The sequence below is a fragment of the Barbus barbus genome (genome assembly GCF_936440315.1).
Source record: "Barbus barbus genome assembly, chromosome: 28".
Taxonomy (NCBI): Eukaryota; Metazoa; Chordata; class Actinopteri; order Cypriniformes; family Cyprinidae; genus Barbus; species Barbus barbus.
This window is the reverse complement of record NC_136756.1, coordinates 15731880-15759278: the sequence shown is the minus strand read 5'-3', so window position 1 is coordinate 15759278 and position 27399 is coordinate 15731880. Positions and strand designations below refer to the sequence as shown.

Below are 27399 nucleotides of genomic sequence, written 5' to 3'. Positions count from 1 at the left end.
TAATTTGCGGGTGGGACGGGTGGGACATGTCCCCACCACTTTTTACCAGGCTCGATATTGTCCCCACCACTTTTAAAAAGTAACTGAAAAATAGATTGCGTAAGGTATGTATTAAAGGAAAAGCACCATCTACAAATCGTCACTCTTCATAATCTAATTCATTCATTTAACAATTTTTTCCGCCGGTCAGAAGCTTTTCAACATCCTCAAAGATGAATATTAAGTCTCGTTGTGAAACTATCGCGAGATACGCGATATGCGTCATGGGATATGTAGTTTCCTTTCCCTATAATTAATTAGTCTACAGATCCTGTACCTCTTTTAAAATTTATTTGTAGTCTACAATGTTAATACTGTATTTTAGTCTTAAGGTCTCTGCACACTGAGTCCGAACTTTTCGCATGCGTTTTTTCGCATTCGCAATCTTAAAAATTCGTCACGCACAGAGACCTTGCACACTGTAAGTAAGTCGTGACGTATTGTCAAGTACGTCAAGTATTGTCACTGAGTCCAATGCGTTTTAATTAATCCGTTGCGAAAGAATTCGCAAAACTATACAAAATGTCTTCAAGCAGTGAGGATGATTTTGTTGGCCTCTCTCTTTTTAAAAAAAGAAAAAGAAATATAGCTGCGAGCAGCGATGACGGGCCCAAGCCGTCAGCATACGCCACCCCGGTGGCATCGATAAAACGGTGCCCAGCGAGCACAAGCATCACAGTAACCCTCTGGCAGTTTGGTTTTAAGGGATACGGCAATTAAAGGGTTAATCCAAACCATCAACTCTGTGAAACACACACACACACAGAACATATAAAACTTTAAATTCTGTGAAAATATATTTTTCATTGGTAGTTGAAGTTAGTTAATGCATTTACTAATGCTAACAAATGAGAAATTATTATAGTTACCAAAGCTTTTAATGATTTATAAGCATTTTTTAATGATTTATTTTTCCATTAACTAACATGAATAATTTTTTCTAACACAAATTAATAAAGTAAAAAATATATTGTTAATATTTAATGTTATTTGTGAATTAACCAATGTTAAAAAACAACATTATTTAACTGTTGTTAATTTACATCATTAATAAATATATACCATTTAATGTTGATCAAAATCAATTCCAAAATGTGTTAATATATTATTAAATTTTAAAGTTTTATCTTTTGAACATGACTATTTTTCTAATATAAAAAATATTTTGTTCATTGTTAGTTCATTGTAAGTTCATACTATCAATGAAGAATTAACATACTGTAAAATATATATTTCATTGTTAGTTCATGTTAATTAATGCATTCCCTACTGTTAACAAATGAGACTTAATTATAAAGTGTTATCAAAACCTTTAATGCTTTATAAGCATTTTTTAAGGATTTTATTGAGATGTTTAAACAGACCCTCTCTCTCTCTCCCTCTCTCTCTCCCCCTCCACACTCACTGAACTCACACAGTCAGTCACCCACCCAGTCACCCACCGCACACATTAGAAGCACAGAGACAGGAGAACTCTGATAGTTTTTAAATTTTCTCCTCCGCATAGTGTATTGTAAATTCATGAAATTAATCACATATCCTCAGACTGTATTGTTCTGAGTATGTAATTTTTTATGAAGTGTTTGGAAGCTGCTCTTAAAAGAAAAAAAAGAAAAGAAAAGTTTTCTCTTTTTTACTGTAACTTTAATAAATTGCCATTAAATCATCGTTCAAGATATCCTAAATCCGTCCGCAATTTAGCATCTTCAGTATTTTGGCATCATAAGAAAAAATGTTTGGTGTGATTTACGTGTTTCTGTTTGGAGGAGTATGAATTTGTTTACAGCCTGTTTAAAAACAAAACCCACATTAAAATAAATATAGCCGACTTCCTGTTGGTCGTAGCTAATGACTGTAAATTAGAAAATTGTCCGGATTAATAAGAACAATTTATGTACCGAGTTTGGTGTCTGTAGCTAAAACTAACCCCCTCATTTTTGACAAAAGGTGGCGCTATAGAGTGTCTCTTCCACGCCCGTTTATGAGCTTTTTCCAGTGTCTAACTATCATTAATACTGATATGTGTGTTGAGTTTCATGACATTCTAAACATGTTATCTGCCTCAAAATCACCAGAAACGAATTTTCAACTTTGACACGTTGCCATGGCAACATAATTTTAGATATCAATATTCCCTTCACAGTTTTACATCGGCCGTGTTTTGACATTATTCTGGTGAAGTTTGAAGCAAATCGAGGTAAAAGAAGATGCTGAATTCAAAGCATTTTGAAAACGACACACTTCCTGCAGCCAGTTGGTGGCGCTATAACTTTCAGTCATAATAGTCACATCTATCCGATCGGCATCATACAACGAACAAATCACTGAAGTTTGATATACATCATACAATGTATGTGGACGTTATTAGGCATTTCCTGGGTCTCATTTTTCGCCATAACTTCATCGCCTCGCCACGGGCAAACCGTTCGACATATCAAAAATATCTTCGCAATTTAGCGTCCCCAATGTCTTGAGATCATGTTCACCTAGTTTGGTGGCAATCGTATGGAAATCCTCAGAGGAGTATATCAAATTCCAGAGCATGCGCTTTTTAAACAGCCCTGAATAGCCGACTTCCTGTTGGGCGGAGCCTATGACATGCTGCGCGGAAGTTGTTCGGCTCAATGAGTTCTATATGTGTACCGAGTTTCATATGAATACGTGCAAGTATGTGTGAGCTATACATCAAGCTTTCTGACAATTTTCCAGGGGGCGCCGTAGAGCCCCTGTGCCACGCCCGGGTCCCAGCCTCAGCGGCGTCCTAATGGCCGCAGGTTCCAACGTGCGTGCCAATTTTCGAGAGTTTTCGGGCACGTTAAGGCCCCCAAAAGTGCCCGGATGATTGAAATCAAAAAAAAAAAAAAAAAAAAAAAAAAAAAAAAAAAATATAGCTGCGAGCAGCGATGACGGGCCCAAGCCGTCAGCATACGCCACCCCGGTGGCATCGATAAAACGGTGCCCAGCGAGCACACACATTACAGTAACCTTCTGGCAGTTTGGTTTTAAGGGATACGGCAATTAAAGGGTTAATCCAAACCATCAACTCTGTGAAACACACACACACACAGAACATATAAAACTTTAAATTCTGTGAAAATGTATTTTTCATTGGTAGTTGATGTTAGTTAATGCATTTACTAATGCTAACAAATGAGAAAATATAGCTGCGAGCAGCGATGACGGGCCCAAGCCGTCAGCATACGCCACCCCGGTGGCATCGATAAAACGGTGCCCAGCGAGCACAAGCATCACAGTAACCCTCTGGCAGTTTGGTTTTAAGGGATACGGCAATTAAAGGGTTAATCCAAACCATCAACTCTGTGAAACACACACACACAGAACAACATATAAAACTTTAAATTCTATGAAAATATATTTTTCATTGGTAGTTGATGTTAGTTAATGCATTTACTAATGCTAACAAATGAGAAATTATTATAGTTACCAAAGGTTTTAATGATTTATAAGCATTTTTTAATGATTTATTTTTCCATTAACTAAAATGAATAATTTTTTCTAACACAAATGAATAAAGTAAAAAATATATTGTTAATATTTAATGTTATTTGTGAATTAACCAATGTTAAAAAACAACATTATTTAACTGTTGTTAATTTACATCATTAATAAATATATACCATTTAATGTTGAAATCAATGTTTTAATGTTTAAAATCAATTCCAAAATGTGTTAATATATTAAATTTTAAAGTTTTATCTTTTGAACATGACTATTTTTCTAATATTAAAAATATTATGTTCATTGTTAGCTCATTGTAAGTTCATACTATCAATGAAGAATTAACATGCTTTAAAAAATATATTTTTCATTGTTAGTTCATGTTAATTAATGCATTCCCTACTGTTAACAAATGAGACTCAATTATAAAGTGTTATCAAAACCTTTAATGCTTTAAGCATTTTTTAAGGATTTTATTGAGAAGTTTAAACAGACTCTCTCTCTCTCTCTCTCTCTCTCCACCCCCCTCCCCCCCTCCCCCTCCACACTCACTGAACTCACAGTCAGTCGCCCACCCAGTCACCCACCGCACACATTAGAAGCACAGTGACAGGATATCTCTGATAAGTTTTAAAATTTTCTTCTCGCCATAGTGTACTGTAAATTCATGGAATTAATCACATATCCTCAGACTGTCTTGTTCTGTGTTTGGTGTGAATTTGTGGTTTCTGCTTGGAGGTGTATGAATTTGTTTACAGCCCGTTTTGAAAAAAAAAAACACATAAAAAAAAAAAAGCCGACTTCCTGTTGGTCGTAGCTAATGTCTGTAAATTAGAAAGTTGTCCGGCTTAATGTGAACAATTTATGTACCAAGTTTGGTGTCTGTAGCTATCATTATATATATATAATCATTAATAATTATATTCCATTTAATGTTGATCAATATTAATTCCAAAATGTGTTAATATATTATTAAATTTTAAAGTTTCTCTTTTGAACATGACTATTTTTCTAACATTAAAAATATTTTGTTCATTGTTAGTTCATTGTAAGTTCATACTATCAATGAAGAATTAACATGCTGTAAAAAATTATATTTTTCATTGTTAGTTCATGTTAATTAATGCATTCCCTACTGTTAACAATTGAGACTTAATTATAAAGTGTTATGAAAACCTTTAATGCTTTATAAGCATTTTTTAAAGATTTAAAAAAAACAGACCCTCTCTCTCTTTCTCTCTCTCACCCAGCTCCTCAATCCACACAGTCACTCACACAGTCACTCACACCCCACCCCACCCCCACCCCCTCACTCAGCTGCAGGCTGACAGGGAACTCTCACTCATAGAAGCATTGTAACAACTGTCTGATAGTTTTTAAATTTTCTCCTCTGCATAGTGTATTGTAAATTCATGAAATTAATCACATATCCTCAGACTGTATTGTTCTGTGTATGTAATTTTTTATGAAGTGTTTGGAAGCTGCTCTTAAAAGATAAAAAAAAAAAAAAAATCTCTTTTTTACTGTAACTTTAATAAATTGCCATTAAATCATCGTTCAAGATATCCTAAATCCGTCCGCAATTTAGCATCTTCAGTATTTTGGCATCATGAGAAAAAATGTTTGGTGTGATTTCCGTGTTTCTGCTTTGAGGAGTATGAATTTGTTTACAGCCCGTTTTAAAAAAAAACCCACATTAAAATAAATATAGCCGACGTCCTGTTGGTCGTAGCTAATGACTGTAAATTAGAAAGTTGTCCGGATTAATAAGAACAATTTATGTACCGAGTTTGGTGTCTGTAGCTAAAACTAACCCCCCCATTTTTGACAAAAGGTGGCGCTATAGAGTGCCTCTTCCACGCCCGTTTATGAGGTTTTTCCAGTGTCTAACTATCATTAAAATGGATATGTGTGTTGAGTTTCATGACATTCTAAACATGTTATCTGCCTCAAAATCACCAGAAACGAATTTTCAACTTTGACACGTTGCCATGGCAACATAATTTTAGATATCAATATTCCCTTCACAGTTTTACATCGGCCGTGTTTTGACATTATTCTGGTGAAGTTTGAAGCAAATCGAGTAAAAATAAGATGCTGAATTCAAATAATTTTGAAAACGACACACTTCCTGCAGCCAGTTGGTGGCGCTATAACTTTCAGTCATAATAGTCACATCTATCCGATCGGCATCATACAACGAACAAACCACTGGAGTTTGATCTACATCATACAATGTATGTGGACGTTATTAGGCATTTCCTGGGTCTCATTTTTCGCCATAACTTCATCGCCTCGCCACGGGCAAACCGTTCGACATATCAAAAATATCTTCGCAATTTAGCGTCCCCAATGTCTTGAGATCATGTTCACCGAGTTTGGTGGCAATCGTATGGAAATCCTCAGAGGAGTATATCAAATTCCAGAGCATGCGCTTTTTAAACAGCCCTGAATAGCCGACTTCCTGTTGGGCAGACCCTAAGACATGCAACGTGAAAGTTGTTCAGCTCAATGAGTTCTATATGTGTACCGAGTTTCATATGAATACGTGCAAGTATGTGTGAGCTATACATCAAGCTTTCTGACAATTTTCCAGGGGGCGCCGTAGAGCCCCTGTGCCACGCCCGGGTCCCAGCCTCAGCGGCGTCCTAATGGCCGCAGGTTCCAATGTGCGTGCCGATTTTCGAGAGTTTTCGGGCACGTTAAGGCCCCCAAAAGTGCCCGGATGATTGAAATAAAAAAAAAAAATAAAAAAAAAAAAAAAAATAATAATCCTTAGAAGAACAATAGGGCCCTGCGCCTTACTGGCTTGGGCCCTAATTATTATAGTTACCAAAGCTTTTAATGATTTATAAGCATTTTTTAATGATTTATTTTTCCATTAACTAACATGAATAATTTTTTCTAACACAAATTAATAAAGTAAAAAATATATTGTTAATATTTAATGTTATTTGTGAATTAACCAATGTTAAAAAACAACATTATTTAACTGTTGTTAATTTACATCATTAATAAATATATACCATTTAATGTTGATCAAAATCAATTCCAAAATGTGTTAATATATTATTAAATTTTAAAGTTTTATCTTTTGAACATGACTATTTTTCTAATATAAAAAATATTTTGTTCATTGTTAGTTCATTGTAAGTTCATACTTACAATGAAGAATTAACATGCTGTAAAAAATATATTTCATTGTTAGTTCATGTTAATTAATGCATTCCCTACTGTTAACAAATGAGACTTAATTATAAAGTGTTATCAAAACCTTTAATGCTTTATAAGCATTTTTTAAGGATTTTATTGAGATGTTTAAACAGACCCTCTCTCTCTCTCTCTCCCTCTCTCTCTCCCCCTCCACACTCACTGAACTCACACAGTCAGTCACCCACCCAGTCACCTACCGCAAACATTAGAAGCACAGAGACAGGAGAACTCTGATAGTTTTTAAATTTTCTCCTCCGCATAGTGTATTGTAAATTCATGAAATTAATCACATATCCTCAGACTGTATTGTTCTGTGTATGTAATTTTTTATGAAGTGTTTGGAAGCTGCTCTTAAAAGAAAAAAAGAAAAGAAAAGTTTTCTCTTTTTTACTGTAACTTTAATAAATTGCCATTAAATCATCGTTCAAGATATCCTAAATCCGTCCGCAATTTAGCATCTTCAGTATTTTGGCATCATAAGAAAAAATGTTTGGTGTGATTTACGTGTTTCTGTTTGGAGGAGTATGAATTTGTTTACAGCCTGTTTAAAAACAAAACCCACATTAAAATAAATATAGCCGACTTCCTGTTGGTCGTAGCTAATGACTGTAAATTAGAAAGTTGTCCGAATTAATAAGAACAATTTATGTACCGAGTTTGGTGTCTGTAGCTATCATTATATATATATAAACATTAATAATTATATACCATTTAATGTTGATCAATATTAATTCCAAAATGTGTTAATATATTATTACATTTTAAAGTTTATCTTTTGAACATGACTATTTTTCTAACATTAAAAAGATTAATAAATGCTTTAAAAAAATTGTTCTTTGTTAGTTCATACTATCATGGAAGAATTAACATGCTGTAAAAATATATTTTTCATTGTTAGTTCACGTTAATTAATGCATTTCCTAATGTTAAGAATTGAGACCTTATTTAATGATTTATAAGCATTTTTTAAAGATTTTAAAAAACAGACCCTCTCTCTCTTTCTCTCTCTCACCCAGCTCCTCAATCCACACAGTCACTCACACAGTCACTCACACCCCACCCCACCCCCACCCCTCACTCAGATGCAGGCTGGCAGGGAGCTCTCACTCAGCAGTCTAAGAGCTCTCTGATAGTTTTTAAATTTTCTCCTAAGCATAGTGTATTGTAAATTCATGAAATTAATCACATATCCTCAGACTGTATTGTTCTGTGTATGTAATTTTTTATGAAGTGTTTGGAAGCTGCTCTTAAAAGATAAAAAAAAAATATATATATATTTTTTACTGTAACTTTAATAAATTGCCATTAAATCATCGTTCAAGATATCCTAAATCCGTCCGCAATTTAGCATCTTCAGTATTTTGGCATCATGATAAAAAATGTTTGGTGTGATTTCCGTGTTTCTGCTTGGAGGAGTATTAATTTGTTTACAGCCCGTTTTTAAAAAAAACCCACATTAAAATAAATATAGCCGACTTCCTGTTGGTCGTAGCTAATGACTGTAAATTAGAAAGTTGTCCGGATTAATTAGAACAATTTATGTACCGAGTTTGGTGTCTGTAGCTAAAACTAACCCCCTCATTTTTGACAAAAGGTGGCGCTATAGAGTGTCTCTTCCACGCCCGTTTATGAGCTTTTTCCAGTGTCTAACTATCATTAATACTGATATGTGTGTTGAGTTTCATGACATTCTAAACATGTTATCTGCCTCAAAATCACCAGAAACGAATTTTCAACTTTGACACGTTGCCATGGCAACATAATTTTAGATATCAATATTCCCTTCACAGTTTTACATCGGCCGTGTTTTGACATTATTCTGGTGAAGTTTGAAGCAAATCGAGGTAAAAGAAGATGCTGAATTCAAAGCATTTTGAAAACGACACACTTCCTGCAGCCAGTTGGTGGCGCTATAACTTTCAGTCATAATAGTCACATCTATCCGATCGGCATCATACAACGAACAAATCACTGAAGTTTGATCTACATCATACAATGTATGTGGACGTTATTAGGCATTTCCTGGGTCTCATTTTTCGCCATAACTTCATCGCCTCGCCACGGGCAAACCGTTCGACATATCAAAAATATCTTCGCAATTTAGCGTCCCCAATGTCTTGAGATCATGTTCACCTAGTTTGGTGGCAATCGTATGGAAATCCTCAGAGGAGTATATCAAATTCCAGAGCATGCGCTTTTTAAACAGCCCTGAATAGCCGACTTCCTGTTGGGCAGAGCCTAAGACATGCTGTGCGGAAGTTGTTCAGCTCAATGAGTTCTATATGTGTACCGAGTTTCATATGAATACGTGCAAGTATGTGTGAGCTATACATCAAGTTTTCTGACAATTTTCCAGGGGGCGCCGTAGAGCCCCTGTGCCACGCCCGGGTCCCAGCCTCAGCGGCGTCCTAATGGCCGCAGGTTCCAATGTGCGTGCCAATTTTCGAGAGTTTTCGGGCACGTTAAGGCCCCCAAAAGTGCCCGGATGATTGAAATAAAAAAAAAAATAAATAAAAAAAAAAAAAAAAAAAATAATAAATATAGCTGCGAGCAGCGATGACGGGCCCAAGCCGTCAGCATACGCCACCCCGGTGGCATCGATAAAACGGTGCCCAGCGAGCACAAGCATCACAGTAACCCTCTGGCAGTTTGGTTTTAAGGGATACGGCAATTAAAGGGTTAATCCAAACCATCAACTCTGTGAAACACACACACACAGAACAACATATAAAACTTTAAATTCTGTGAAAATATATTTTTCATTGGTAGTTGATGTTAGTTAATGCATTTACTAATGCTAACAAATGAGAAATTATTATAGTTACCAAAGGTTTTAATGATTTATAAGCATTTTTTAATGATTTATTTTTCCATTAACTAAAATGAATAATTTTTTCTAACACAAATGAATAAAGTAAAAAATATATTGTTAATATTTAATGTTATTTGTGAATTAACCAATGTTAAAAAACAACATTATTTAACTGTTGTTAATTTACATCATTAATAAATATATACCATTTAATGTTGAAATCAATGTTTTAATGTTTAAAATCAATTCCAAAATGTGTTAATATATTAAATTTTAAAGTTTTATCTTTTGAACATGACTATTTTTCTAATATTAAAAATATTTTGTTCATTGTTAGTTCATTGTAAGTTCATACTATCAATGAAGAATTAACATGCTTTAAAAAATATATTTTTCATTGTTAGTTCATGTTAATTAATGCATTCCCTACTGTTAACAAATGAGACTCAATTATAAAGTGTTATCAAAACCTTTAATGCTTTATAAGCATTTTTTAAGGATTTTATTGAGAAGTTTAAACAGACTCTCTCTCTCTCTCTCTCTCTCTCTCTCCCCCTCCACACTCACTGAACTCACACAGTCAGTCACTCACCCAGTCACCCACCGCACACATTAGAAGCACAGTGACAGGATATCTCTGATAAGTTTTAAAATTTTCTTCTCGCCATAGTGTACTGTAAATTCATGGAATTAATCACATATCCTCAGACTGTCTTGTTCTGTGTTTTGTGTGAATTTGTGGTTTCTGCTTGGAGGTGTATGAATTTGTTTACAGCCCGTTTTGAAAAAAAAAAACACATAAAAAAAAAAAGCCGGCTTCCTGTTGGTCGTAGCTAATGTCTGTAAATTAGAAAGTTGTCCGAAAGTTGTTGAACAATTTATGTACCAAGTTTGGTGTCTGTAGCTATCATTATATATATATAATCATTAATAATTATATTCCATTTAATGTTGATCAATATTAATTCCAAAATGTGTTAATATATTATTAAATTTTAAAGTTTCTCTTTTGAACATGACTATTTTTCTAACATTAAAAATATTTTGTTCATTGTTAGTTCATTGTAAGTTCATACTATCAATGAAGAATTAACATGCTGTAAAAAATTATATTTTTCATTGTTAGTTCATGTTAATTAATGCATTCCCTACTGTTAACAAATGAGACTTAATTATAAAGTGTTATGAAAACCTTTAATGCTTTATAAGCATTTTTTAAAGATTTAAAAAAAACAGACCCTCTCTCTCTTTCTCTCTCTCACCCAGCTCCTCAATCCACACAGTCACTCACACCCCACCCCACCCCACCCCCACCCCCTCACTCAGCTGCAGGCTGACAGTGAACTCTCACTCATAGAAGCATTGTAACAACTGCCTGATAGTTTTTAAATTTTCTCCTCTGCATAGTGTATTGTAAATTCATGAAATTAATCACATATCGTCAGACTGTATTGTTCTGTGTATGTAATTTTTTATGAAGTGTTTGGAAGCTGCTCTTAAAAGATAAAAAAAAAAAAAAAATCTATTTTTTACTGTAACTTTAATAAATTGCCATTAAATCATCGTTCAAGATATCCTAAATCCGTCCGCAATTTAGCATCTTCAGTATTTTGGCATCATGAGAAAAAATGTTTGGTGTGATTTACGTGTTTCTGCTTTGAGGAGTATGAATTTGTTTACAGCCCGTTTTAAAAAAAAACCCACATTAAAATAAATATAGCCGACGTCCTGTTGGTCGTAGCTAATGACTGTAAATTAGAAAGTTGTCCGGATTAATAAGAACAATTTATGTACCGAGTTTGGTGTCTGTAGCTAAAACTAACCCCCCCATTTTTGACAAAAGGTGGCGCTATAGAGTGCCTCTTCCACGCCCGTTTATGAGCTTTTTCCAGTGTCTAACTATCATTAAAATGGATATGTGTGTTGAGTTTCATGACATTCTAAACATGTTATCTGCCTCAAAATCACCAGAAACGAATTTTCAACTTTGACACGTTGCCATGGCAACATAATTTTAGATATCAATATTCCCTTCACAGTTTTACATCGGCCGTGTTTTGACATTATTCTGGTGAAGTTTGAAGCAAATCGAGTAAAAATAAGATGCTGAATTCAAATCATTTTGAAAACGACACACTTCCTGCAGCCAGTTGGTGGCGCTATAACTTTCAGTCATAATAGTCACATCTATCCGATCGGCATCATACAACGAACAAACCACTGGAGTTTGATCTACATCATACAATGTATGTGGACGTTATTAGGCATTTCCTGGGTCTCATTTTTCGCCATAACTTCATCGCCTCGCCACGGGCAAACCGTTCGACATATCAAAAATATCTTCGCAATTTAGCGTCCCCAATGTCTTGAGATCATGTTCACCGAGTTTGGTGGCAATCGTATGGAAATCCTCAGAGGAGTATATCAAATTCCAGAGCATGCGCTTTTTAAACAGCCCTGAATAGCCGACTTCCTGTTGGGCGGAGCCTATGACATGCTGCGCGGAAGTTGTTCAGCTCAATGAGTTCTATATGTGTACCAAGTTTCATATGAATACGTGCAAGTATGTGTGAGCTATACATCAAGCTTTCTGACAATTTTCCAGGGGGCGCCGTAGAGCCCCTGTGCCACGCCCGGGTCCCAGCCTCAGCGGCGTCCTAATGGCCGCAGGTTCCAATGTGCGTGCCAATTTTCGAGAGTTTTCGGGCACGTTAAGGCCCCCAAAAGTGCCCGGATGATTGAAATAAAAAATAAAAAAAAAAATAAAAAAAAAAAAAATAATAATCCTTAGAAGAACAATAGGGCCCTGCGCCTTACTGGCTTGGGCCCTAATAATCCTTAGAAGAACAATAGGGCCCTGCGCCTTACTGGCTTGGGCCCTAATAATAATCCTTAGAAGAACAATAGGGCCCTGCGCCTTACTGGCTTGGGCCCTAAAAAGGAAATATTGGGTCCATCCAATCCTTAGATTGCGCAGAGAGGAAGGAGAGTTCCACCTCCTTATCAAAGAGCTGCGGGATTATCCCGAGAGATTCAAAGTTTATTTCAGGATGTCAGTGCCTCAGTTTGATACTTTGCTAGCGATACTGAATCCACATATTAAAAAGAAGACCACCAATTTCCGTGAACCAATTTATCCTGAACAGAGACTGTCTGAGGTATGGATACACCAACAGACACACACACCCCGAACTGCGGCATCGGAAAGGTGCGCGCCAGGCATAAAAAAATAGGCAACAGCAGTTCTTTATATTCTGTATCTTTGTATTCCGCAATTTGTTTGTCATAAAGTGCTCTGTGCTGCAAGAGGAAGTGTATTAATTTGTCTGACACCATTTTGGATTTTGGCTTTCGTTGTGGCTTTTTTTGTACGGTGGCTCTGAATGGTCAAAACACCTTCTCAAAGCATCTCAAAATGCTTTATACGGATGCGAAAAACGCAAAAAAATCGAACCCGATCCGATTTTTTTTTGACGGACGACAATTTCGGAGGCAGTGTGCAAACGTGATTGACAACGTGAGGTCGTATTTATTTTTCAACGTGCGAAAATTTCGGACGAAAAATTCGGACTCAGTGTGTAATGGCCTTTACTGTGCGTGGCTGCTTCACTAAAAAGCTTCTTATATCACTTCCACGCTTTCTTTTGGACATTTTGTTGATGTTTTAACATTTATGCTATAGGTAGCAACATTTACCGTTAACTAGCCTTTACATGTGGGGTGGGGGAGGAAAAATAGAGCTTTTATAAAAACGTCATAAAAAAAAAGATTCGTCAAAACAATTTCATTTATTTAATTAATAAAGGTAGTTTAACTATTTCAAACACAAATTAACTCTCATTCATGTTTTACACAAGGTTTTGCGTAGTTCAGGATTGGTTAAATTATTTGATTGGATGAGGAAACATTTTGTGGGCTTGTCTTGACTCTTGACGTAATGTTGATTCTTCGTTCAGCGCGTGCATTGATCACACCTACTTTTAGCAAGTTGTCCTTTTAGCAAGTTGTTCCACATTGTGAATGTTACGTTTTTCTTATTTGGATGTTTGTAGACATATTTGTGAATGTGATGCATGTGTGGAAATTAAGTGCATTTCCAACTCTGAACTCAGTCCCCAAGTAAATTCGGTTATTAAATAAACAAATAGCAAAACGTTTTGTGCGGTGTCCCCACCACTTTTCAAAGCAAAGTTACGCCACTGAGCCAGATCATAGAGTAAGTTTGCTATAATGGTGCCTAAATAGCTATTTGGCTATGGCTGAACATTATTCAGGAAAAGAAGACCAAGTTATTACATTTTGAGTGAAGATTATGAAAACAATTTTTGTATTTGGAATAACATGCACCAATGAATCGTTCATATTAAGACCTTAATGTACATTAAGAAAGTAAATGGGGTCCATTTTGATTTTGTGTTGACTTTGTAAAGACTTTAATATCATTCTGATGAAGTCCAATGAGTGTGTTTTGAAACCTCTTGTTGACTATAGCTGTTTAAAGCTTGGCTTGTTTTGTATTTCTTTTTTTTTTCTCCATGATTATGTGATTATGATTTCACAGCATACCCACATCCAATTTAGACTGTCCCTGTGTTATCAGAGACACAAGTGGCATAATTACGAAGCGTGAACAAGTTTGAGTGTTTCTGTATGGGCCTATTTGTGTGTTGCCGTGTGCGTTCACTATCCAATCCTCTGGTACGGGAGACACAGTGCTGCACCCTCAGAGATGATGGCATGATAAGTGTGTGTCAGTGGTGGTGTGTGTTGTAAAAAGTCACACTACAGCAGTGAGATGGGCCACCCTCCTGACAAACTCCACACGGTGGATGAATTATACATGACTAAAGCCGCAGCTCACAGCAAGGCTGGCTGACATTAAAGCAAAATGGCAATTGTGACACATAACAGTTTTGATGTATTTAAAGCGCTCATGCTCGAGCAATTTTGAGCTAAGTACATAACATGCTGGAATTCACTCTGAAGAATAATGTGCCATTTGAGGAATTAATCAGCGCAGAAAACCACCAGATCTCTTTTGCTGTCACATATGGCGTTCGTGGTTAGTAGTACAGACGGTTTTGTCTACGAGGTCTTGAATTGTAAACTTGGCCAAGAGCAAAAATTGCATTTTTTTTCACAGCTCATAGTAATCTCATAATAATATGCTAAATGATGAATGCACAGGAAGCAAAAGTCTTGTTTTGTAGTTATTAATCTGTTACAATGAGACAGAGCTATTTGCAAAACTTTGGATTTTCCATATTTTGCGTAAGAGTTCATTACATTGAATCTTAAAAAGATAATCCAAAGTTTAAAATGGGTCATTTGAATAAAAATAGTTTTTATTTTTGTCTTGTTTTCTGGTAAAAACAGTTAAATATTAAAATTATTTTGGGGTCGGTAACATTTTTGAAAGTTTTTGAAATAAGTCAAGGCTGCATTTAAGTTAATCAAATATACAGCTAAAACAGTAGCATTGTGAAATATTTCTACAATTAAAAATAAAATTATTATTTTTAATATATTTTATATATGTACATGTATTCCTGTGATGGCAAAGCTGAATTTTCAGTGTCACGTGATCCTCGGAAATCATTGTAATATGCTGATTTGATGCTCAACAAACAATATTATCAATATATTTATTAATAGATTTTTTCAGGATTTTTTGATGAATAGAAATCTTTTGTAATATTTAGATGTCTTTTGTAATATTATTTAGTTTAATGCATTCTTCCTAAATAAAAGTATTTCTTTCAAAATTAATAATAAAGCTTATGGCAGTGACACGCTGTAAACTGTTTAAGCATAAACCATACACTGTTGTACAGAAATAGTGCCATGTTTTCTGTTTTTTTGTTAGTTTTTTTTTTTACAAATACTATGCTAAATGGTATGCTGTAAATTGATGGGTTAAGGATCCCCTTTGTTGAAAACTGTGTTAAATGATACCTTTTTAACCTAGATTTAATTTAACATGATATTAGAGTTGTTTTATCATTACATTTACATTACATTTGGTATAATTGTGACTCAGTTAATCGATTTTCCCTGCAAATACATTCATAAGATTAATATGAAGTTTAAAAATATTCTGTCTTAACATAGAAACTAAAACTTCTTGGCAAAGTTTTAAGTCCTCATTTGGATCCGTTGGGTCACTTATGAGGTAAAAAGAGGTGGTGCGGAGGCCTCTTTGTTCGGTTGGTGGATGTCAAAGTTCACGTCTAATTCTGGTCATCTCTCCCTTTGGCTCTCTTTAATGAATACACGCCATCTCACCTTCCACTTCTAGGGCTCAGGCAGGTGGAAAATATGAGATAATAACAATAATCATCATTCTGTGAAAGCACCTGGTTGAAGGACATTGCTTTCACCATATAATTTAAACAACTGTTTGTATTTGAAAGTGGATAGAACTTGAATGTGTCTCCCTTGAAGAGGTGTTTTTTTTCTTCTAATTTGTGAATTGTTAAAGGCATGCCGCAACCACTCGGGCTCATTAGAAAGCAAAGAAAAGAAACAATAGGAAGGAAATGAAAGAGATTTGTGATTGTGGTTAACAGTAGCTGCTTATTCTTCGCTGGGTTTTCACATTAATGCAGTTGGAGACCTCTAGTACTGAGGTGATGGCTCTCTCAATGGATGTAAATTCACATGGCCTCTTAATTCTCGGTAGATTTACAGCTGACAGCACTTTGGAAGAGTGGGCATCTCCCAGTTATTATGGGCTTTGATCTTGCAGGCATAAGACTTTACGTCAACCCACTGTCATTCAGGGTTGTCATTGCAGCTCAACAGCTAGTCAGACCAGATTCCCATATATTCATAATCACACTGAAATGACCAATTATGCTTCTTTGTGGTTCTTAAAGGCATAGTTTTGCCATTATTTTATGTCTGGCTCTTTTTGTAGGAGACACATGAGGTGATTTCTGAAGAATGTCCTTACCACACTGTCCTTATAATAAAAAATTAATGGGGTGTCTGTGAAAGTGTCCAATTCTCAAAAAATCAAGAAATGTATCATAGAAGAAGTTGTGCACAGTGTTGTGAACATTTTCAATGTTCTGAAGCCATATAACAGCTTTGTGCGAAGGTGCATCACAAAATGTCTGAAGCCCATTGTCTATTGTCAGTAGTGTATGATATGAATTGCAGCGCACATAGAAGTCACTTTCAAACAAGCAGATTTATGTTGGTCAGTGTGGCAAATATGAACACAGAATATAATTTGATGCTTTTGATACCAAACCCCATTAGTTCTCGTTGTTTCATTTCATGACGTCAGTGATATCAAAACCAACACAGAATAGCCTAATTGTGCAATATATAGTGTGAATAAAGACTGAACTTTGGAACTTTGGATTTGTTCCTCGCATTAAGCTATAAAATGGCTTCAGAATACTTTGGAATATAGCGCTCGAGTTGGATGGACTACTTTTATGATGCTATTATGGTACTTTTATACTATTCATATGGTTATTTTAGATTTTGGCAATACATTGTCTATTCACAGTACATTCTTTAAGGTTTTTTGTGTTTAATAAAAGAAAGAAAGTAAGGCATGGAGGTTTGTAACGACAGGAGGGAGTCAAAATGGTGAACTATGCCTTTAAGGAACATCAGACATGTAGGTCTGTTTGCTAATTTCCTGAGCCTGATTCTGCCCAGGGGATGACTCTGTTTAACTTGGACAGATCTTTTGCTTGATTTTCCTAGATATCTGTGTGAGCATCTCAATCTCGTCTGTGCAAACGTTCAGCTCACTGCCAGAATCAATACCTTCCTCTTTGGCAATGGACGGCATACCACTCACCATCAACTTTAATTGCATATTTAACAGAAAAAAAAAAGAGCATGGATGCAGCCACTCAAATATTTAGCCTTTTACCATGTCTAATATAGAGGCATATTTGTTCGGGTCAAACGCACTTTGTAACAACCTTGAACTTTTTCTTGGCATTAAGACAAGCCTTAGAGGTTCATCTTGGACTAGTAGAAGTTAAGCCAATGCTTTAATTAAGCTCAGACATCTGCCTCGAAACTTTTGACTGTATATACACAACTTCTTTGAGCCACACACACTTTTCATGAGCCACTTTAATGACCTCACAAAGCCTTTGACATGAAAATGATTGGACCGTGTAATTAATAAGAGTGGCCACTTTGTCTACTCCTGTTTTGGTGTCAAGAGGTTGTGATGTACTTTTTTTCTGGATCTTGCTAACATATCAAGCTGATCTTTGCATTTTCAAAGCAAACTTCAACATCACTTACTGAGCTAATGATTACACATGGCATATAGTACAGATGAGACTAGAGAGTGCTGTAAAACTTCCAGTTTAATTCAATTAGGAATTGGCTGTAGGCAGAGGTGACAGTAAAAGTCGCAGAAAATCATCATCATAGATCGATCTATCTATCTGTCTGTCTGTCATTTCTCTGTCTTATAAAAAATGTAAAACTAATGCATTGGTCCCACTTTATATTGTCCCTAATACCTGTGTACTTACACAGTAACTAGATGTGTACGTAATATGTAATCACAGTGAAAGTACATATTGGTAAATAGTATCTACAGCTGTAATATTTGTATAACTGCACACATGTAACAATCCTCAAAATGGTATGTGTAAGTACAAATGTGTAACAGGACATTGGTAACAACACTTTTTTCACTTCACTAAGTACTCGTGTAACAGGAATTGTATAACTACATTTTGTAACAACAGTATGTATAAGAGTAATTGGAACAATTCGATCCAGGGGGTGGAAACTGGTAGGTTTAGTGATATGTAAAGTGGAGTTGGATCTTGAGATGGTGGAGTTGGTGCACCTCTGTAATACCAGTGTACTTGCATGGTAACTCCTCAGGAACTGTCCACTTAACATAAAGTGTAACATTCTGGACACCAACCACAATTTATATGTAAAGCCTAACTTACTGACCGCTGCTGTGTAACATCAGAGTAATTACATGGTAAATCCATAGGAATTGTCTACTCAATATAAAGTGTAATACTTTCTTTACCAAAAAGTGCTGTTAGTCCAGTTACACATTTGTACTTTCATTACCAAAAAGAGTTGTTACCAATGTCCTGTTACACATTTGTACTTACACATACCATTCAGTGGGTTGTTACATATGTGTAGTTACCCAAACATTAGCGCTGTAGATACTATGTATCAATGTGTACTTACACTGTGGTTACATACCACGTACACATCTAGTTACTATGTAAGTACACAGGTATTATGGACACAATATAAAGTGGGACAGAATTGAATATTTATGAAATTAAATGGGATCATTGGTGGTGATTAGGAATGGCTTAGTTATTTTTTTTTTCCTTTAAAATTAAATTTATTATTACAATTAATTATTTTGGGTTACCACCCACACTTGCCCTTGACACTAATTAACATATTCTTAATTAATTTGTTGCAGATAAATATGGTAAAAATAATTTTATATTAAAAATAATAATAACAAAAATGCAAAATGTTACAACACTCCCCAGTTTCTCCTATTTAACAGTATGTGATGAAGACCCCCGGCATAAAGCCTGCTGAGCTCTGTTTGTCATGCACTGCCATCTTGTTCCAGTTGATGGAAAATTGTATTCCTCTTGTCTCTTTTGTAATTATAAAGTTTTATTAGGTGTTTGTGGAAGATTAAAACACTATTAACGCTTCAGATGTCAGTTTCTCCAGCTGTTCCTTTTGTTTATAACCAAAATGTTTTATGACACCCACATTTAGTCACCTACACAATTATGGTTAATGAAATGCGGTGCTGGTACAGTGGGCAGGAGAAACATTGGTGAAGGGTACTATGTTTTTGCGTCATGTTGGTGTGGAGAGAGAGAACCAAAGATGGGACACAATGGGAGGAACAGTGTGTAGTTTAAAGTGCCCCTATTATGGGTTATGAAAGGTTCATGTTTTGGTTTTGGGAGTCCCCAATAACAGGTTGACATTGCATGCAAGGTCAAAAAACACTTTCATTGTCTTATAATATGCATTTATTTTTACCTTACTTGCTCATCGACTCCTAAACGATTCGCTCAACGATTCATTTTTCCAAATCCCTCCTTTGTGTGACGCTAATGTGCGGTGATTGGTCTCATTTTCATTTCATCATGCCTGTGTGTAAAGTGGTATTTTATGCTCCAAAAGCGGCACCTAGTGGCAAAGAATGAATCTGCATTTTCATTCAGACCAATGCGAAAAGACCAACAAGTGGGCGGGTAATGTGGGCAGGTAATATGCTAATGTTTCATGTTGATGGCTTGGGATTCGTTTTAAAAATGATTTGTTTCAATGATTCAGATTTGACTCTTTCGTTTGAGAGACAATATCTTTATACACAGTGCACTTTCAGATTTTAACTTTGCTGGATGTTTTCATTCACTTAGAGCTGTGTTACACACTGCATGAAAGGTAATTTTCAAAAATCCATTATAGGGACACTTTAAGATACATATGGAGACATAGTTTACAACATATATTTACAGGCTCTAATACTGTTTGGATATTTAAGTGAATCTGTTATAGATGCCAAATTTCATAAACCTTTAACTTGTCCACTGTTAAACCTTTGATGAGCAATCATTAAGTTCAACAGAAACCCTGCAGCTGTCATTGTTTTTTATAATAAATTAATCACATGATTGGAAGAGACAGTTCGCCTTACACTCTTCCAAACTATTCAGTTTCTAATTGGTCAAATGTTTCTTTCTTTCTCTCTAGGTGGTGGAAACAAATCTTGTGGCTTTTGACTGTCACTGGATCATCATAAATGAGGTGGGTTCTTTAGCTATTTTGTGAGAAATCTAGTTTATTCTTTCTGTAAGCACATTTGAATATATTTGCATCTTTATATCTTTATTGTCTAAGTGAGAGGCGGACAAGGGCTCATTTGGAGCCTGATGAAGGTGGCCAGATAAGGACAAATTACAGCTCAGTGATATAAATTAGATTTGGCAAGCATGGGAGTAGCGCTCTAAAATAATTCAGCGCTTTCTTTAACGAATAAAGCATTTTTCCAAAATGATCCTGCGACAAGAAGACAATGACGATATAGACCTTGAGCCCATCTGCCTGAATTATAGCTATTTCAGTAACTTAAAAGTCACTCTCTATGGTAACCTCTATTAATCTTTCTGGTTTTATTTAAAATGGTCATATAAATCAGTTTGGTCTTTTTGAATAATATAGTTGAGTGCACTATGAAATTGTACTGAAACAAATTCACTCCCCAGTCCAAAAAGACAATGTATTGAAACTCAATGCAAAAACATTTTGAAGTCGGCTCAGAAACTAGGTTTACCCAGTCATGTTTAGGTAGTAAGGAGGAATTTCTATAGCTTCTGTTATTTTCTATAACTAGAAGAACTAACTTGGTCCATCAAACATTTGCTGTTCCTGTCTGTGTGCGGCACCAGCTGCTCTGCACATATTTACAAGGAAAAAGTGGCTAAAATAAATTTTAGGGCTGTCACGATTCCTGATTCAATTCGAGTTCTCGATTTTAAAAAATCCTCGGTTGGATTTTGGATATGCCAAAATACCGGAATTCACAAACACTACGATTCAGTTACATATATGCGATGCAGGTTTAATATATCCACTTTAATTATTTACATGCATGTAGGCTATGTGCGTGTGTGTCAGAGCGGCTCCATTTACAGTAAATAAATACTGCTCCACACGAACGTTATCATTTACCTGTGTGGCGCGTCTCAAACTCCATCTCTGCATATTGTTGTGAGTTTGGGTTTATTATAGCGTTCATCTGGGAACACAATGTTCGCCATTTCATCAGATTTGTAAGGTAAATCATTTATAAACCTAAGTAAACTCAGGAGAATAATATGGCTACATCCAGAAGCTCTAAAATGCTGCCTTCGGAGGTAGCATTCCAAAGCAGGAAAGCATCAAGGGATGTCTGAATACAAATTCTGCTTCAATTCCTGTCTCCGGAGGTACCTTCTTCTAATCGAATTTTGAAGTCAGCATAGGGTTAAGGCTAGAAGGGATACGTATGGCGCTACTGGGCATGCACACATCAATGCAGTGTCATTTTTGTCACACTGTACAACAATAATTACTATTGTTTCATTATTGTAAGGGGTTGGTGTAGATGTTAATAAAACACAATCTAATAGGTAGAAAATTAATTTCATTGTTCATTTCCGGTGGGAGCTGTATCCCTTCTAGCCACAACCGCAGCATAGATGTATCCTTCGCTGCCTTTGATATCCCACAATCCTGTGCGTTCCATTCCGTGACGGTTGAGCTAAAAAATAAAGATGGCGTCTGAAAGTTGTGTTTGGTGGTCAGTTTAGTGTGTAAATGTATATTTCTGACTAACTTTTTGCACTCTTGATGTTATTTCTAGCAGGAAATCAGTATTATAGTAATTAAATATTCATTTAGTTTAGTCATTGTATGCTAACGCAATATGATAACTGTTCAGCACAATTTCAAAATAAAGGTTTAAACACTTGCTCTGAGTTTACACGTTTTGATGTCCATATATGTCAATAAATTACAGTGGCTGTAGCATTTCAGTATTTAAGAAATGGCCAAATATTTAAGATTAAGTGGGAATTAGAATTAAATGTTGTTTAGTCAATCTTAAACAAGGAATAGATCGTACAGTAAAGTGTAAAACAATCCGTCAGGCCGTTGGCGCATTTATTATAATTCATTATGTATATTAGCATGTTTAAAATACATTATGTATTTTAACAGTTTTTTTTAAATATAAAACCATAAGATTAAGTGATTTTAATTACTTTATTTGAACTAATTATTATTGCCTCATTGCTATTATATAAATATTGTAAGTCATTTTAAAGGCTGTTTTTGGGTAAGGTCTATTTTTCTTACTACAAACAAAAACAATTATAATTATATAACATTATAATTACTCGATTAATTGTCAGAATAATCAACTGATTACTTGATTATTTAAATAATCCATACTAACTCATTTATTTATTTGAATTTTAATAGTTTTAATCATTTTAATTTTATTATTAAGTCCTTAATACTAAGCAGCTTTCATTGAAGAATGGAGCGCTGGCAATAGCCCACTCAGCAGAGGGCTGTACTTATTTCACATGCAAACATTAACAGCTGCTATTTAAAGGCATAAAAGCAAAATGCTCATGGAAAATTTAATTATGACCATTTCTGGCACAAAATAAGTTGTCTAACATTATAAAAGGACTGTGGCAAAACAAACAAACAAAAAATTAAGTCTGATTTATAAAGAATTACAAATGTGCAACTCTTTATCTGATCGTATACATTTTTTGGAGGTAACCGTTTAATGCTGTCAGTTTTCTAGAGCTCACCAGTTTAGGCAGGTGGAGCATTTAGTGCATCTGAGGAAAGTTTTGTGTCCTCGCATGTTAAACACAAAGGCACATGACATTACCTTGACATATCTCTGTATGGACACGCATTGCTCATGGTTGGCTTTACTTGACAGCACTCATAGGGGACAAAATAAGCAGCTGCCAAAACCTGAACCCTAAAATTGGGCCATAACCCTGTAGGCTCATATTTGTGTCATTCTAATTTAGTGCTCCTAATTAAGCATCAAGGGCCTTTGCGTTTGTCATCCGGGGGTAGAATAAGCCACTCAGTGTTTGTATTTTCAGGTCTGTAAAAGCGTGATGTCCTCTCTGCTCTTGAAATTTGTGCAGCACACTATAAAGGCCTCACATGCCCTCTCCTGATGCCTCCTAAATTATCCTCCATCATTCCTACCACGTTAATTAACAGCGGCACAAACATCGTTTGACAGTGTTCAACTGTGCGTCAGGCAAGACTTTAATTCGTCCGATCAGAAACCTTAAAATTACCTTTCAGAGAGCAGGTTGCATTGTAGACTACTTTAATTTGAATCTTACAGAAGGCTGAACAGCTTCGACATTCTAAGTAAGTTCCTCGTCGGCGTGCCACAAGTTCAGATTTAATGACGTACTTCATGAGAGCCAGTCACCAGCAATCACAGCTCTGCAGGTGAGAATGAAACTCAAAAGTGAAGGCTGTCAGAGGGAACAGCTTGGCCGCTCTGAAGTATACCTTCACTGGGGACGTTCCCTGTCCATTCTCATCATATCATTCCCAGCTCACTCACTTCATTCTGCCCGTCTGTGGAAAAGATGGCTTCGGGCTAAAATTAGCAGTCATTCCTCCTAAGGCTGCGCAAGGACACGCAAGCTCACACGGTCATGTCTTTCTGCCTTTTGGCAGCACTCTGAATACCCATTCATGAGAATAACTGTTATACTAATGATGATTTTTATGTAGTTATTTTTCTTGTATTTAAATTGGGCCCATTTTTAGCTAACTGGAGAGTACAGAATTTGACCTTGACTTGATGAAAGAGGAAAACTTAACCATGTGTGAAGATAGTTTAGTTTGTTTGTCAGTACTGGTGTCAGGACTCAACGTTTATAATGAAGGAGCATTATTTGTTTAACTGGAACAAATTTTCAGCTGTTTCTTTCTTTCTTTCTTTCTTTCTTTCTTTCTTTCTTTCACCTTGGTGAACTTTTTTAACCAGATAAAAAGAGTGTTGTCCATTTCATTTAAATTTTCAATTTATTAAAATAAATTTTTAATTTGAATAAACACTGTTCTAAAATGATTTTGTTTTATTTTTATTTTTGATTGTGCTGTATAATCTGTTTTAAATCCTTTACTAGATTTGCAGATTTTTTTTACAAAAAAAAAAATGCTTCATGTTTTTTATATCTAGGGAATTTTTCATATGTTTGGTGGCATTTTTGCCCTGCATTATTTTGTGACCCTGATCAGTACTGTTTATTTTTTAAATATTTTGAGATACAATATTTAAGAAAGTTAATCAATTACTATATGTACTTTTATGTACTATATGTACTATATATACACTGCCCTCCAAAAGTTTGGAAACGCACTAGAAAAGTGGGGTTTTTGACAATATTGGCATGAATTCTTTTTACTGATAAGGGGCAACACAAACTACAAAAACATATTTTATTACATAAACAGTTTTCGATTCATAAATTTTCTATTAATCAAAATATCCACTATTAGAAGCTATTACAGCTTTGCATAATCTGGGCATCCGAGCTGTCAGTTTATTCAATCATTGAATTGATACTGTATATTACTCCAAGCCTCCTGAAGGATTGCCCAAAGATGATTCACACTGTTTGGACACTTCTTACGGACATCACGGTCCAGTTCCTCCCATAGTAGCTCAATTGGGTTGAGGTCTGGTGATTGAGGAGGCCATTCCATGACGGACATGATGCTAGCTGACTGTTTCCTCTCCAAATAGGATTTGCACAGCTTGGAAGTGTACTTGTGGTCATTGTCTTGTTGGAAGGTTTAGGAAGGTTGGGGTGTTTCCAAACTTTTGGAGGGCAGTGTATATATGTACCATATGTACTATTTTATTATTAGTAAACAAATCATTAATTGTTAATGTAATTAAGTTTTACCCTTGTTGGCTAACCTATAATCTTTTGTTGTATGGTCCATGCTAAGTAAATATTTTAGTTATTATAATTCTCCCAGTATAGAATTTTAATGTCTACAATTATGCATTTTTTACAATTATGTACAGTTACCTGTACAGTAAGTCAGAAGAAAAGAAGAAGGTTTATAGAGCTGGTAGAAATGTTCCGATTGCTACATGATTCATGTAGACATATCTGGAAGATGATAAAGCACTAAAACACTTAAGTAATGGAACCAAAAAGATAACATTTTGTTTCTTATTTAATATCTACCCCTTTTTCTTCTCTCAAACTGAATTTGAGACAACGTTGTAGTTGGTTATTTACTAAATTGAAAATCATGGTTGTTGTTTTTCCTTTTTCTGGACCTACTTCTGCTCTTTCTTTTCCAGTCAAGTGTGGAAAAAAAGCTCTTCTCAGCAAGATGCTTTTTGCCTTTCTAGCCTATTTTCACTGCACATAAAAAAATCCCTTATTTTTCTGACATTATTCTCTCTTTCTATGTGCTTTTTCCTCTCGTGTGCTGCAGGAGATTTCAGACATGGATGTGCAGGAACTGGTGATGAAGTCTATAGGTCGCCTGACCCTGGTGAGACAGACCTTCCCTTTCCCACAGAACAGCAGCCAGCGCTGCGTCCGGAGCAACCACCGAATCAACACGTCCCTCTGCGACCCCAAAGACCCGAAGGCACAGATGTTAGAGGTGTGATTCATAACTCATACCCAATACTCATAACTCATGCATTCAAGTTATCATAAAAATCATAAATCATTTGCCTTCATTTCCTTTTTTGATTGTGTCCATTGACTGTCATCATTAGCCTTTGAGCTAACTTCCTTAGAAAACTAGAAAATGTCAATGTGAAAATTAGCAATCTTGTTTTGTGGGTTTTCAGTTCTTTCACTGTGCCTGTGGGTGCCATTCCTGTTTTCTACTGTTTATCCAACTAAATGCATTTTCCCACATGCAAATTTACACAAATGACAACATAAATTAACAGATTTGTTGTGTATTGAGCCGCATTCATTACTGGTAAACACTGCACGGTATATCAATACACTTTTTTTTTTTTAAACCCCTACTCGAGTTGCATGAGTATATTGGTATCGACAAGGCAAATATATATTTTCAGCAGGGCCAGGAGATATTTTTGATATTCACAAAACAGGACGATGACTTTAATACCTTTTTTATTTGGTCTTTAATTTGCCAAAATAATGTGTCATTACATTAGTTTCACAATTCCCTCTTGTCTTTTGAATATGTGTTCAATGGAGATATTTGAATACTCTATGATTTAAAATTCAGTAGCAAAAATGGCATTAAAGTTGAAAAGTTTACGTTATCACTTTACAGAGGTCTCTGCATGGTTTTAATAAAAACACACAGTATGCATTATGTAAATATTGATGTTTATTGCCTTATATGTGGGTATCCATAAATTAAAATAATTAAATAGTCTGAATAATATATGTAGTAAAAACACTTTCATGTATAAAACATATATGACCCTGGAGCACAAAACCAGTCTTAAGTCGCTGGGGTATATTTGTAGCAATAGCCAAAAATACATTTGTATGGGTCAAAAGTACCAATTTTTCTTTTATGCCAAAAATCATTAGGATATTAAGTAAAGATCATGTTCAATGAAGATATTTTATAAATTTCCTACCGTAAATATATTAAAACTTCATTTTTGATTAGTAATATGCATTGCTAAGAACTTAATTTGGACAATTTTAAAGGCGAATTTCTCAGTATTTAGATTTTTTTGCACCCTCAGATTCCAGATTTTCAAATAGTTGTATCTCGGCCAAATATTGTCCTATCCTAACAAACCATACATCAATGGAAATCTTATTTATTCAGCTTATACAGATTATGATCTGTATATAAAAATATAAATCTCAATTTTGAAAAATTAACACTTATGACTGGTTTTGTGGTCCAGGGTCACATACAGTATGTAGTAAAAACACACCTTGAAGATTTGTTTTTTTTTTTTACAATATTTAAACTTTGCTACAATGGCTGCTTGCTTGAAATTGTGTTGAAAAAATGTTTTTAAAACCTTTTCCATAGAAAAAATATATAAATATTGATATGTTCAATATTAATCCACATGGCATGTGCAAACAAATGAGGCTAGATCTCAAAATTCCCTTGTAAGTGAATAATTGTTGTTATTTTGAACTTTGTATCCACATAAATTTTTGGGGCCACTATATGTTTTGAATTTCATCAAAAGGTAGAAAAATATTGAGTTGTAATTCAGCCATTATTTTCAGTATGTGAAATATGAGGGAACAGGTGCTCTTCTCCATGTAATATTGAATGCA

At 35.2% G+C, this 27399-nt stretch overlaps 1 protein-coding gene across 1 annotated transcript in view; it reads left to right on the top strand.

Moving 5' to 3' along the window:
- LOC306848013 (glutamate receptor ionotropic, delta-2) overlaps positions 1-27399 on the top strand; it is a gene marked incomplete at both ends in the record, with an annotated part of 396902 nt that overhangs the window by 237389 nt on the left and 132114 nt on the right. The window contains 2 exons of the mRNA XM_079382321.1: positions 20282-20335; positions 25589-25762. Coding sequence (XP_079238447.1) covers positions 20282-20335; positions 25589-25762 — 228 coding nt within the window. The remainder of the gene's footprint in view (positions 1-20281; positions 20336-25588; positions 25763-27399) is intronic.